The sequence below is a fragment of the Protobothrops mucrosquamatus genome, unplaced genomic scaffold (genome assembly GCF_001527695.2).
Source record: "Protobothrops mucrosquamatus isolate PMUCROS unplaced genomic scaffold, P.Mucros_1.0 scaffold3831, whole genome shotgun sequence".
NCBI lineage: Eukaryota > Metazoa > Chordata > Lepidosauria > Squamata > Viperidae > Protobothrops > Protobothrops mucrosquamatus.
This window is the reverse complement of record NW_015389783.1, coordinates 35,267-50,387: the sequence shown is the minus strand read 5'-3', so window position 1 is coordinate 50,387 and position 15,121 is coordinate 35,267. Positions and strand designations below refer to the sequence as shown.

The 15,121-nt window shown below is 37.0% G+C and overlaps 1 protein-coding gene across 1 annotated transcript in view; it reads right to left on the bottom strand.

Moving 5' to 3' along the window:
* Positions 1 to 15,121, bottom strand: part of MAP4K5 (mitogen-activated protein kinase kinase kinase kinase 5) — a 38,942-nt gene that overhangs the window by 5,419 nt on the left and 18,402 nt on the right. The window contains exons 17-26 of the mRNA XM_015827642.2: positions 14,086 to 14,183; positions 12,077 to 12,118; positions 10,894 to 10,978; positions 10,709 to 10,788; positions 8,922 to 8,982; positions 8,755 to 8,757; positions 8,544 to 8,658; positions 4,996 to 5,054; positions 3,412 to 3,515; positions 2,720 to 2,897 (exon numbers count right to left, since the gene is read on the bottom strand). Of these exons, the coding sequence (XP_015683128.2) occupies positions 2,720 to 2,897; positions 3,412 to 3,515; positions 4,996 to 5,054; positions 8,544 to 8,658; positions 8,755 to 8,757; positions 8,922 to 8,982; positions 10,709 to 10,788; positions 10,894 to 10,978; positions 12,077 to 12,118; positions 14,086 to 14,183 (825 nt within the window). The remainder of the gene's footprint in view (positions 1 to 2,719; positions 2,898 to 3,411; positions 3,516 to 4,995; positions 5,055 to 8,543; positions 8,659 to 8,754; positions 8,758 to 8,921; positions 8,983 to 10,708; positions 10,789 to 10,893; positions 10,979 to 12,076; positions 12,119 to 14,085; positions 14,184 to 15,121) is intronic.

Genomic DNA, 15,121 nt, shown 5'->3' with positions numbered 1-15,121 from the left:
ACTGATGTCTAGAGCAAGGGTAAGAAATTATAAATTGTCTAAATGTTGCTGGATTATAATGTCAAGCAAGGAGGGTTGATGGGAATTACAGTTTAGAACCATTACCAATACCTAATACTGCAAACAGGAATTATGCATATTATGAGTATTTTAGAAGCAACCGATTGTCTATTATGTAGGTAACATATGGCTGGCCAAGAGCCCTTGGTCTTGGATTACAAGAGAACTTTAAAAGGATGTTGCAGGTAATAACATACTTTCCACTCATTCACTGAGGATGGGAGGAGAGACGCAAGAAATTAAAAGGGAAATCGTGCAAGAAGAAGCATTGTTCTGAAGAAAAGGGAAGGAAAGGAAAGGTTTCCTTTCTTAGTCTATCATTTTGAACACTAGGATAGCGTAATAAGAAGTCACTTGATAGGCAACATATCCATTTAATAAATACATAATGTTACAAAAGCAATCTTTCTGTGACTTTTGAATTCCCCATCATTTCTTTCTCCTGTTAAAAAATGTGCTTTTATTGTCCCAGAAATTTGTCCCTCACTGATCCTAAACCATAGACCTGTTGAACATTCATAGAACACTGTAGGGAGGGAGCTGCCTATAAGGACAAAAAAAAACCCAGAGGAAATTGGTAGCAGCTTTTCTGACAAAGGTTTCCTGAATTACAGCTCAGTTCATTAGATGCATCTTGCAGAACATCTGCTTCTATTATGAAGTTTCTTTGATTAGGGATCATTGCTGTAATCCAACATCTGTCAAAAAAAAACCCCTCCTACTGTCTCTTTTTCACTGCAGAGCATCAGCGATTCATCTTAGAAGGCTTCTGCAGATGGCTATCAACATAAGACTTCTGCAGATACTGTAGGTCTGCCTTCTGCTAGCAAGGAGTTTCAAATAGAAGTACATAATGTTCTGCAGGATGGGAAAGAGGTTGGGCAAATGACAAGCATCTTGATGTTATCATACAAATGACACAACTTACATAGTAGCTTATATTATAGAGTTGTTACATTTGCACAATGATGTAGTAGTAGTAGTAGTAGTAGTAATAATAATAATAATAATAATAGTAATAGTAATAATAATTTGGAAGGGATCTTGGAGGTCATCTAGTCCAACCCCCTGCTCAGGCAGGAAACCCTACACCATTTCAGACAAATGGCTGTCCAGTCTCTTCTTAAAAACTTCCAGTGTTGGCGCATTCACCGCTTTTGGAGGCAGGTTGTTCCATTGGTTAATTGTTCTAACTGTCAGGAAGTTTCTCCTTAGTTCTAGGTTGCTTCTCTCCTTGCTTAGTTTCCACCCGTTGCTTCTTGTCCTGCCTTCAGATGCTTTGGAGAATAGCTTGACTCCCTCTTCTTTGTGGCAGCCCCTGAGATATTGGAACATGGCTATCATGTCCCCCCTCGTCCTTTTTTTCGTTAAACTAGACATACTCAATTCCAGCAACCGCTCCTCATATGCTTTAGCCTCCAGTCCCCTAATCATCTTTGTTGCTATTCTCTGTACTCTTTCTAGTCTCAACATCTTTAACCTCGCGGTGACCAAAACTGGATGCAGTATTCCAAGTGTGGCCTTACCAAGGCATTGTAAAGTGGTATTAACACTTCACATGATCTTGATTCTATTCCTCTGCTAATGCAGCCTAGCACTGTGTTGGCTTTTTTGGCAGCTGCAGCACACTGCTGGCTCATATTTAAGTGATTGTCCACTAGGACTCCAAGATCCCTCTCACAGTTGCTACTATTGAGCAAGGTACTACCTATACTATACCTGTGCATTTTATTTTTCTTGCCTAAATGTAGAACCTTACTTTTTTCACCATTGAATTTCATTTTGTTAGATAGTGCCCAATGTTCAAGTCTATCAAGAGCCTTCTGTATCCTAAGCCTGTCTTCTGGAGTGTTGGCTATTCCTGCCAGCTTAGTGTCATCTGCAAATTTGATGAGTTCCCCATCTATCCCCTTATCCAAATTGTTGATGAAGATGTTGAAGAGCACTGGGCCGGATCATTAATTTTGACATGGTCAAAACCTGTAACAGATGTCTATGCCAGAGTATCTTATTTTTCAGAATAGTTTGAATAACCTGGCTTCCTGCAGTCTTTCATTGTTGTTATTGTAGGTTCAAATCTGGAATACCAGTAAAATAGAAATTCTGTACATTGAGGAGTCAAATTGTTTCAACTGTTTACTCTTCATATTAGTCCTCTACAACTAAGTACCCTCTAAACGTAGCCTAAAGTGATGGGTTGGAATCCAACAAAGCTAATCTATATGCTTCTGCTGCTCTAAATATATTCCTGCTGAATAATTGCCAATATAGGTTTATTGTTTATTGAATTGTGGGTTGTTCTGTTTTCATGTTTTATGTTATCTTTATCCCATTTTTGCCTTGGGCCACTTGGATTTTAGCAAAGAAAAAAAAAGTGAGGTAAACTAGGTATGCACAAAATGTTGTACTCTCTCTCGGAAAATGCAAAGTTCTGAGGAACTCTAGAATGTTCTAGTTTTCTTTTGCACCATGCTGATCTAGCCACTCTGAGAGTTGTCCAGCAGTTTTCTGGGAGAAAATTCTTCTGGGACGGGAAGTGTTTTGTGCTGATCTGGCCCCAAAACAAATTTAAAATGTTCCATACCTGGAAACAGAACATTGCGCTTATACCTAATACAAAAACTAAACAAAATTAAACTGAACAAGGCCAGAGACTCACCTGTACCAATTTCTGTAAACCACGAGGAAGCTGAGTTCAAGTTGATTGTCTCAAACTGTACAACCTGATTTGGTTCAGCCACTTTGCTGATTGCAACACATACCATAGGGTATTCCTGTTCAGGGATTACCAGCATTTCAAATACTTTCAGTGGGGTTGGCAGAGGGAAATCAAAGTGCTGGAGGATGAAGATACATTTTTAAAAAAAATCTAACTGAAGAACAACTTGTACATTTTAAGATATGCATATTTAGAATGATCCATTCATATTATTTCATTTATTTTAAATCTAAAAAGTAATCTTCATGTAATATTCAATTTAAATCTATATACAATATTATAACAAATATAGAGAGATATATACAAATTTCAAGCACTTTTGAAACATTTCTCTGAAAATCCTCTCAAATGAGCTTTTATGGATCACCTTCCCAAGGAAGGATTTTTAATTAATAGGCCCTGCTTCTGTCCTCTTTTGCCTTCAAAAAACAAATGGCCACTTTATGCTTGATGTTTTAGAATTTAATAATAAAGACCAACAGTTTAAACTGAGCTCAAAAATTGTCACAGGCTCAAACTCATTTGAAGTCTCAAATTACTTCAAAATTCTAACAGCGCCACTCTGCTTTGGAAGATTCCTAAAAAAAAAAGTTGCAAAAAATACAAGAAAGAGGTGTGTGTGGGAAGCTTACCTTTATTAACATGAATTTCTGCATTGGTTCATACCACTGAAGCAAAACAATTCCCAACTGCAAAGCTCCACAGAGATATTTATGACCTGTATATGGATTTCTTACTAATGAAGAAAAAAGAAGAATTCTGAAGTAATCATAATGGATCATTTTAATTTGCCAGCTGCTTGAATTCATATTAAAATTTATCACAAATGAATCATTTATCACTATTCTCTAATGCCTGGAGCACCATCCTAGAAGAATCATGTGATGTTGCATCTCCTCAGAGATATAATTTCTGCAACGTTTTTGACTCAATCTACAAAATCCTCAGTCTACATCTATTGCACTCCCTATGTACTTCGAATATTGCAGAAACACCACACTCAACATGGCCAATTGTGAAGGATTGGGATGGATATTGTACTTTCGTCATACCTGAAATTTCCCTTTCCTGCCTCACTGAAAAATAAACCTAAGCATATACAGCTGAACTAGCCAATCTTTTTTCATTTTATCTTGTTAATGCCACTTATACTGATGGTGAAATGTATACTGAAAGAAGGGGTACTCCCTGAGCTTGGTTGTTTTCTTGCAGACATTTCATTACCCAAACTAGGTAACATCATCAGTGCTAGTCTGCACTAGCATTCACGATGTTACCTAGTTTGAATAATGAAATGTCTGCAAGAAAACAATCAAGCTTAGAGAGCACCCAGGACCCCTCATTTCAACTTTGAGCTACAAATAGTCTCCTTCATTGGTACACTGAAAATAAATATGATTCTGCCACCTGATGCTGAAGAATTAAGTTCAGCATTCATATTTTTCTGGGGAAGCAGGAAAGACACTGTGATGTTCTATTGCTGGTCTGCCTGCAGGATAAGAGGGGAAGAAAAATCAGAACAGCTAGCTAGAAACTGGCATTCTCAATTGTGTCAGAATTATAATTCCCATTGTCACCATAATTGCTGTGTTAAATCATGGAAATCAAAACTTGTATATGTTGGACTACAATGGAAAAGCAACAACATAGTGTTTTTAAGAAGCAATACTAAATCTGAAATATCCGAATGTCTACTTAGGGATCAATCCACATTATTCTATCCATATATAGCCTGAGAAACTTCCCTCTACTATGGCATGGCATAATTTTCTTTGTTAATTCATATTTCACGTTGTTAATCTGAGATATTTAGCCTGAGTGATTTATTCTTGCATTGATTCTCAACCAGCTGTTGTCATCTATTACAGAATAGTCTTCCTCAGAGAGAAGGAACTATGTCTGCAAGAGTAGTCAGGAAAACTTTTGAAAAGCACCTGCTCTATTTTAGCCAAGTCTTGACACTAAGAGCTTAGAAATGAGTGAAAACAAAATCAGGTTTTCAGGCAATCTTCCATATTGTAGTGCCTTTGAGATATACTGAATTATCATTCTCATATTTCTAGTCAGAATAGTCACACAGGATGGAATTAAGACAATTATAGTCCAACTTATGTGAAAGTTATTACTCTAAGAAGGCACTGTAAGTTGTAGGGTGGTAGAGCTGGAAGATTCCTTGTAAACTGAACTGACAATATCAACTCAAGATGAAGACTCACCTATGCAACATTTGTGGCATCCTTTTGTATCTGGGATCTTTGTTGTTAAGGCAAATTTTCTGGGAAAAAATACCAGAGCCAACTGTTAAGAACAAGTCAGAGGCCTCATGGAAAAATAATTTTCAACAGAGTTTTCTTTAAGCTACTTTTTATTTAAATCCACAGAATATTAAAAAATGACGGTAATGGAGTAACTGTTCTTGATGGCAACTGCATATATTTACAAAATAGAAAAAGTTTGGAGAAGGACAGGGTTATCTTTGAATACCAGCTTTTGGACTGTTTTTCTAGCATTTTGGTGGACTTTCTGAAAATAGGAAGTCTGTTTTCTGATCTTTCAGGATTTCCTTTTTATGTCCACTCCTTTCTTCTATTAACAGAAAAGGAGCTTCCTTTTTAATATATAATTTTTATTAAGTACTTTAATTATAATAATAAAATCTAATACAAACTAAACTTATAAAAAGAAAAGAGAATAGCAATGAGTAAAAGGTACAAGGAAAAAAAGAAAAAAGAAAGAGAAAAGTAAGAATAAAGAAAAAGAAATATATAAACGGTTGACTTCCAATCTTCATCACAAGTATACACAAAACTAGTAACTCTTCATCCCCTCTAAAGTTACAAACATTTATACCCTCATCTCATATCCTATGACATATCTATAAATATATCATAAAACATAATATTTTCAGTCTTGGTATCAGCAGAAAGTCCATAAAGGACAATCAAAATAGCAATAGCAATAGCACTTAGACTTACATACCACTTCACAGTGCTTTACAATCCTCTTTAAGCAGTTTGCAAAGTCAGTATATTGCCCTCAAAAATCTGGGTCCTCATTTTACCGACCTCGGAAGGATGGAAGGCTGAGTCAACCTTAAGCCAGTGAGACTTGAACTGCCAACAGTCGTCAGTCAGCAGACATAGCCTGCAGTACTGCATTCCAACCACTGCACCACCACAACACATCTTACTTTAACTATGTTTAAACTTGTTCTGAAGGTCTCTAGTATCTTAGAAGTAACAAATGAGTAATTTTTAAAGGTGATTAGAAAGTGAGTTCTGCGAACTTAGTATTCTTTAAGAGTTGCAAGCAAGATGGCTGATTCCGTTGTCTCCTGGTGCTCAAATGTGTGGAAAATCACTGGCTTGCAGTTTCATTGTCAGGAACAGCTGTCTGGAATACATGTGGGTAATCTCCCATCCTCTCCTTATCCAGAGATGTTCCAAGGAACAAATCTTTTTATCAGTTCCTTGGTCTTTGTCCCAGCTATTTGCTCCACTTTTGCAGAGCTGTCTTCAGTTCAATACTGCCCCCAGAAATTTCAGGAACATTTTGTCCTGAATTCCATTGACAAGAAATTCAATGCTTTATGTATAAAATACACAACAGCAAATCATGGTACAGGAAAACTATATACAGTTTTAACAGTTACCATTCTTCAGAAATATTGAATTCTAAAGAAATAAACTGTCTATATTTGGCATTTCAGAATATCATTCTTTTTCTTTCCCCAAGGATATCTTTAGTCTTCTTTGCTTTCTCAATTTGTTTTTTCTGAAGCTCCAGATCTACAGGGAATTTTTTTCTAAGTTGCTATAAATTCAATCATAACAAACAGTTTCATCTTTCTTGTATCCATCCAATTGGCCACTATTATAATATTCTTCTTACTGACTTTCACCTAGTGGCAATTTTAATTCTAGTAATAATCAAGAACATAAAACCAATTTCCTTTTCCTTTACCTTAACAATATCCTTTGTGTAACCCAACAAAGATCTTAATAGTTTTAATCACATTCTGTAATATCCTTCAACTGTTTTAATGGCTGTTTGCCATAATATTTAAATTTCAACAATGATTTATCATCTGTGAATATCATCTACTCTGTTATTTCCTATAGCATCAGCACAGTAGAGTCCTGTACTTTATTTAAAGAACTGTATAATTATTTTCCTAAAATAATTTGACAACAGAGAACCAGTGTGGCATAGCTGTTAAGTTGCTGGTCCAGACTCTAAACCAATGACTCTGAGCCAATGACTTCCTCTCAGCCCAACCTACCTTACATGATTGCTGTTGTGGGGAACATACCTCTTTGTACAAGGTGCCCTGAGCTCTTGGAAAATCTTAAAAAGTTTTCAGTTGAGACCTTTGTACTTACTTTGCCAACAATTATATTTTATTTCATCAAGTATTGCATACTTTATACACTTAAGAAAGTATCATGCTGTAGTGCAATGAATCATCTAGATAACTTGATAGAAAAAATTTCTATTCTAAAACCGACAAAGTGTAAAAAGAAAAAATGGGGAGAATAGAAAAAAGCTGAGGAATAAAAAAAAAAATAGTCCAATAATGTATGCTAGACAATCAGGGTTATTGTTGGGAATGAGAATTAAAGGAAGAAGCCAAAAAGCACTTTACAATATATAAAATTATTTTAACAGATTCTTATTTGTTTAATGCTCTGCACCTATTTTCTGTCCCAAGACACTGGAAAGTCTCTCAATTCTGATTTGCAACTTTAAAAAATCATAAAAGATTGTTATATTATGGCTAGAGGACAGAATCAGGGTAAGAAAGACTTTGTCCAAAATCTTTGTCCAATCGCAACGCACACTGGATAATTTTGGGTCAAATTTTGCTGGATTGCTATGAGGATAAAATGAATGAACTGGAAAAAAATATATAAGTGAGGATGTTTATCTGTACGTGGGAGAAAGAAATAAAAACAAATGTCAAACTCTATGGAGAAGTGGCATAATGTAAGTGAAACCTATACAAGCAACGTCTATTTCTGAAATTTATCCTCAACTTTCCAGACAAATATTCTTCAAATTTGTCACAAATCAATTAAAATGACAATAAAATCACTAAAAAGGAAAGCTAAAGCAACAGAACGAAACTCAGTTAAGATCTGCTGAAAGATTAAGTCAAATAAAAAGAGCTCCCCCAAGGCCTGAAAGGGATCAGTGAGGACAAGAGACAACCTTTGGAAGGGTTCAATTGGTGCTACTATCATGGCAGATTGTCCCCTTGACTTGCTAGTCTTGCTTTCAAAAGGAGGAGAACATTCTTGAAATAAAATCTCTGCTTTTCATGAATTATAATCTTTGGGTCTCAAATTGTAAAATTTATCTTTATATTTTTGCTTTTATTTTCTGAAATCAATTATTTGCTTATTTGTATTCTGCTTTTATGATTTTTAGAAACAACCCAAGGCGGTGAACATATCAAACACACAACAACAACTCTATGAGGTGGGTTGGGCTGAGAGAGAATGACTGGCTCAAAATCACCCAGATGGCTTTATGGCTAAAGCAAAACTTTAACTCACTGGCTCTCTATATTATAATATTATAGAATGTTACAGATATACTTCTGTATTTGCAAACCTAGACGCAGCAAAAACAATTCTCTATGAACATTCACAAGAAGAGGCAACCGCTTATGGAAAATGTTGTCATGATCAGCAATAGCAAACAAGCCAGATAAATGCCCTGGGACAAAATAGCAAAAACTTGTATCTCAAGATTACCCTACCTGGGTAGTATTTTATCAGGAAACCGATGGGTCTGAATATGAGCAGCTATTCCTGTTTTTTTGGCTTGTTCAAATAAAGCCATTAAGTTATGGGAGTAGAGCTGAAACGTTTTCCCTGTAACACAAACGATATTTGATCTATGTCAAACTCTTACATATCAGACTAAATAAATAAACAAACAAACAAACTTATAGAGCAGGAAAAGATTACCTTCTAAAAGGATAGCCCCCAAGTATCCATAGGTCCAAGCAAATTGCAGAATGAAAGGGGAAAAAATTAAAGAGAGATGATTTTTACCAAAAGTTAAATTCAGCACACTGAAATTTTTCACCCCATCTTTTAAACTTTATGAGACATTTCTTCAACAATATACATACCTGAGAGTGACATTAAAGTGTTGTTGATAACATACAACCACGTGCACCGCCGTGGGAACAACTAAGAAAAAGAAATAGAAAATGTTTCAATGGTGAAAGTGGGGAAAAAGGGAATTTGATTCCAGAGCTCTGTGAATTCCAGGCAATACAATTTTGGGGCAAATAAAATTATCTTTTATGGCTACCCAGAATGCAAACACACAAGGAGACTTTCAACTCCTTTTAACCTGATCTAATATCAATACCACTTACAGGATCATGTAAAGAAGTATTACTTGGAAGTAATCCTTTTGTATTCAATGACATTTATTGCTAGATAAGTATGTACATATTTGTTCTGTTAATACCATTATCAAGCTTTTCAGAATTCCACACCACTCACATTTTAATACTTTTCATCTATACGTTTATCTCTATCTACCTCCCTCCAGCACTTCTAAGATCACTGATAATTCCTATTGCAAAATTAAATACCAGGAACCCCAAATCAAAGAAGCTGAAAAAACAAGAGCAATAAAAGAAAATTGTAGTAGATTAAAAGTATTAGGAACATTGAGAAATGTAAAGTAATCAAAAGTACTTTCCTATTACACTGCAGGCTATACTGAGTGATACTAGTCAGAGAAGAGATGGATGCATTTTTCCTAGGAAAAGTCACAGATTTAGGTCAAGCATATGCAATCTTTTTCAGGCCTAGAATATTCTGACTCTTAGTGGGGCCACTTTCTAAAAAGTGGGAGGATCCAGAAGAAATATGTAACCTTTTGTTGAATTTAATTAGAACTGAATATAAAATTACATCAAATGCAGTATGACATTTTATAATTACTCACTATGCATTTGATATAGTTTTCCTTTGGTCACACTAACATCTTCAATCTAATTTGGCCAGACCATGACCAGAGCCTCACATCATTTTTATTATTGTTACTGTTTGTTTAATTTCATTGGCTACCTAGCTCCAGTGGATTCAGGATGGCATACAAAATTAGGGAAAACATAAAAAAATAGCTAAAAATATTGAATCACAGGCAGCCCAGACTAAAATAGCTAATAGACAGCAAAAACAGCAAAAGAAAACAGGGGCCACTGAACAGAGAAGAGCCACCAAGAAGCAATCCGGGCCAGGTCACAAGCCTATGCAGCCAAGGCCTCAACCGAAATGCCTGACAGGTCCTCTGGAAAAATGCCAAGCACCAATAGGGTCCGCTAGTCACCAGGGACAAGTCAGCTGAATAGGCCTGTGTGTTGTGTATGTGTATGAGACAAATACTGTATAAATATGGGGCGGAGCTTCTATCATGTGTTCTCTTGGCTTTTTTGGGTTCCCCCCTCTAAACATGCTAGAAACTATTGTTCTTGCCTAGGTCATACTTTTTGGCTCAGATGACTGCAGAGTTGAAAAAGTGCCCCTGACCCTTTGTTGAATCTACAACAGCCTAGAGCAGGGGTAGGCAAACCTGGCTCTTTTATGACTCGTGGACTTCAACTCCCAGAATTCCTGAGTCAGCTATGCTGACTCAGGAATTCTGGGAGTTGAAGTCCACGAGTCATAAAACAGACGAGGTTGCCTACCCCTGGCCTAGAGGATAGCAAAAAATATTTATTCAGTCCAAAACAAATCCCAAACTACCACAGAAAAGTGATACAAAATGCCACCCAGCCTGCTTGCTCACATCCATTCTTAATTTCCCATCTGAGAAACAAGCACCACTTTTTACCTGAGTTTCTCCCTCGCCAGAGAATGACCACCTCCATCTTGGACCCAGAAAGCATTTTTTACCTACCTGCTCCATGGTAGCTTCATGCAGCTCATTGAGATTCAGTGTGTAAATGCCCTCTTCAGTCCCAAAGATAATGTACTGATCTGTAATACGGTGGAAAGAAAAACTGAGTTAGCTACATAAGTTGAAAAAAAACACATGAAAGTAACAAACGATCTCAAATTTGCAAATATAAAGCAACTTTTTACCTTTGGTGTCAGGATGTATCCATGATGTGGCACAATTGATCTTCAAAGGGCAGCCATCAAACACTTTTGAAAAACAGGCTCCCATCTAGAATAGCATTAGTAAACAAAATATATCCCAATTTACAACATGAGAAATTCCTATTCCTTCTGGACAACCTTTTGTTTAGAATGGTATAGGGCTGTGGTGGCGAACCTATGGCACGCGCAGAGCCCTCTCTCTGGGCACGCGCGCCGTCGCCCCAGGCCTAGGACTTCAGCTGGGTTTTATAAAACCTTTTCGCTTTAAGCCTCCGCTGCCGTGTGCAAAAAAAAAAAAGGTTCAATCAATCAATCAATTTCAACTTCTCGTGGGAAAAAAAAAGATCTCGCAAAGTTGGAGTTGATTGATTGAACTTTTTAGTCCCACCCAGTCAGCCGTTACCACTGCAGCCCCGCCCACCCAATGGGCTACACCCACCCACCCGATGATACATAAGGGGTTTTGGGTTGCAGTTTGGGCACTCGGTCTCTAAAAGGTTCGCCATCACTGGTATAGGGTTTCCTGCTTGAGCAGGGGGTTGGACTAGAAGACCTCCAAGGTGCCTTCCAACTCTGTAATTCTGAGCATTATTAGTACCTTCAACTGGTATAAACAATGGCCAGAGAATCTCTGGGGTGAGAGAGAAAAAAAATGGAATGGATCTTGAACTATACAGTGTGGAACTTCAATACTATACAGAGATTCTGTTTCTCACATTTTCTTTGCAATGGGAGGATGTGTCTAACCACCACCCCTCCAATATCTGTAATTTGGGAAGGCACAGAACAATGATGAGGGTTAGTTAGCTATTATTTTTAAATACTTGTTTCAGTGGTCCCATAAAAGACATGAAAGATTTATTTATATTAGTTCTAATTTAAGAGATGGGTCTGTTCCATTAGCCAATAAGATCTCATGGTGAGGCCAAACTCTCACAACCTTCACTTTTATGCATGATTCCCAAATCACAAAAGTGAGCAGAGGTGAAGGCACACATCTCTTTGAAAGATTCCATGCTTGTTAAAGAGAGGGATGGAGGCTAGGAGGGGAAGAAAACAATTTGCATTGGGGAAAAAGGGTGCAGATGAAACAAAGTTAAAAATTTAACAGCAGAGCAATTATCAACACAACTTACAATATTTCATTTTAACTGAAAGAACTTACCAGTACTTTTGGCGTTGGTGGAAGGCCATTGATTGCTGGCTTCTGTCAACAATAATAGCAAAAGGCCAAATTTGAATTCAGTCTGAAATATTTCTAACACACCTTAGTAGGCAGAAAAAAATACTGTCAAGAATGAATCAGAATGTTCTGTCCTTGTTATTTATGGGATTGCTTAATAGTTAAATTTGCATGTGTATTAGAATATTCTGCCAAGATAGGCACTCCTAGGGTGCTTTTATGTTTGGTATATGTCAACAATGAAAGTGTTTTCTTGGCAGAATTCCCCCTTACAGAGAGATTCTCGTGCCAGGCTAAATTGCTTTCATCCTCCGGAAAAGTATCATCTGTGCATGTTTTTGAAGTGTTTAATTTGTGCCTTAGTGAACTGCAGCTTGCTAGAGCATGCTAAATGGAATATTCTTCAAGTATTTATTTAAAACATTTTCAATAAAGTAAATGTTTGTTAATAAATGGATTAAAAAAAAAAACTTCTGGAATGTTGGGTTGCAACAATTGGAGAAAGAGATATTTAAGATGCTATTTAAGCAGAGGGTTCAAGTCCCCCTTAATTCAAAAGCCTCAGTGGGTGGCTTTGGGTCAGTCACTCTCAGCCCTACTTACTTTACAGAAGTGGGGATAAAATGAAGGGGAGCCCTATGTACGTTGCCTTCAGTGACTGGAGGAAAGATAGGTTGGGGATAAGTGAGAGATACATCTGACCAACAATGCTACACTATTAAAGCCTGAGATGAATAAATGATGGATATTTGTCATGGCTTTCTTTCCGGGCCTTCAGATTTGTGGCTAGCCATAAAAATCTTGGGAAAGAAGAGGCTCACTCATTAACTTGGACTATCTTCTCAATCCAGAACTTTCCAGATATGTTGGAATGACAATTCTCAGAAGTCCCAGCCAGCACAGACAATAATCTTAACACAGACAGAGAACATCAGACCAGGAAAGTTTTCTCAAATCTTGCACTATTCTGGAACAGGTGTGGTGCATGCACAGAAGGGAGAGTGTCACAACAAACAGGAAATAATTTTTCCTTTTCTGAATTTCAGGTCTTTCTTCCTTTTTTTTTTTTTTGAAACAAATTTTATTGATGTTTTAATTCTTAGAACAAAGTGCTCAAGACACACTGTGGTGCTGGGTTAATCAAACATCCAAAAATAAAACCATATATGAATAACTCAAATCAATACATCAAATATTCTCTCTCTATTTCCCTCAAATAGCTTAATATATTTAATATAATCCATTTCTAATTTAAATTTCTATTAATCCTAAACCTGTTTTGAAGCTTTATAAATTTACAATTACCATAATCAAATTTAACTTTAAATAAACACATTATCAATTCAGGTATCCCTACCAGATATATTCTAGTTCCTTAATTTTATCACAAATCTTGTTTATTTCTTCTTCCACTAATATCTCCTAATTAAAATAAAATATTAGTCTACCCTATACGTATCTAATCCATCCATTAATCAATCTCTTTAAGATAACAAGATAATATCAAACCTTAAATCATTTCAGTCCATTGGACAAGATTCAAATTTCATCCAGTTAATTATCATACCTAATAACATCCATGTTATCAAACAAAAATATTTCGTCCCCCTTCTGAGTTTGCTCCCCTTTTCAGATACTTGTCCTCCCTTTATTATTTTTATAAATAATTCAAGGTGGTGAGCATGTCAAGCATTCCTTCCTCCTCCTAGTTTCCTCACAACAATAATCTTATGTGGTGAGTTGGGCTGAGAGAGGATGATTGGCCCAAAGTTACTCAGCTGGCTTCCATGCCTAAGAAAGGACTAGAACTCACGGTCTCCTGGTTTCTAGCCTGGTTCCTTAACCAAGCCAAACTGGCTCCTTTTCCTTGCCTGTCCTTATGTTAAGCACTGATGAGCAGGAAATAACAGACTGAACCAGTGAGCAAGAGTGCTTTTTGGAAATATCAAATGAAGTGTCCACACTGCAGAAGGAAAGATATAAATGCCCACCAGGAATTCCCGCTTCTCCTTTTTCCGTGGCAGCTGTGGCATATGGCCCAATCCCTCATTGTTTTCCTCAGGATGCTTCGTCACAGTGTCTCCATTGCCTAAACAGAAGAATTGTAAATAGAAGTAAACTCTGCATGAAGAAAAATCTAAAAAATTATGAATCAGGCAATGGGCAGAAGACAAGGATCCCTTTGTCTCAGGACTGTGGAGCTAGGGCAGGGTTAGGCAACCTTGGCTCTTGTATGACTCGTGGACTTCAACTCCCAGAATTCCTGAGCCAGCATAGCGGGCTCAGGAATTCTGGGAGTTGAAGGCCACGAGTCATACAAGAGCCAAGGTTGCCTAACCCTGAGCTAGGGTGAAGCACTTGCTGGTCTGCACCCCATCTCCCAGGAAGATGCCAATGGGGAGACTAACCCAACCCTAGTCATGAGCCACAGTAGTAGCAGCTAGTGCTCTGCAAAACTGGTTTTCATCCTTTATAATCCACTGCTCTGCTGGGGCCAACAAAGATCAGGTTTTTCCTTTTTTCCTTGGACCTTCCTTCATTGTTATACATTATTCCTATTTTACGGCTTATGCTGTAGTTTTTATGAGTCTCCTGCTTCTCAATGGCAAGCAACCATGCTGCCAAACGGTATCATGAATGGAAAGGATTCCAGGGGCATCAGACAGGGGCTTGGAAGCTTCAGCCTACTAGAAAATAATGTTTGATATTCTTCTATTCTCAGGAAATGAATTTTAAGGGGTTTAATCTTTTATGCTATATACTGAAATTTGGAATGGGTGGCAGAAATTGTAGAAGACTCTTCTCCTGAAGCCTACAAATTGACTAAGAATACATTGAATCAAGTGTTTTTATATTTAGTAATGTTGTGAACTGATCATCACATTTTAAGAGACCCCTGAATTAAAATTTAAGTTCTTCTATGTTCTGATGCACACTGTTTAGGGCACTCCAATTTAAAGAAGGCATACTATATGACGAAGTGTAAATATTCATACTGGGGAATAATGCATTGAGATATCCACCCAA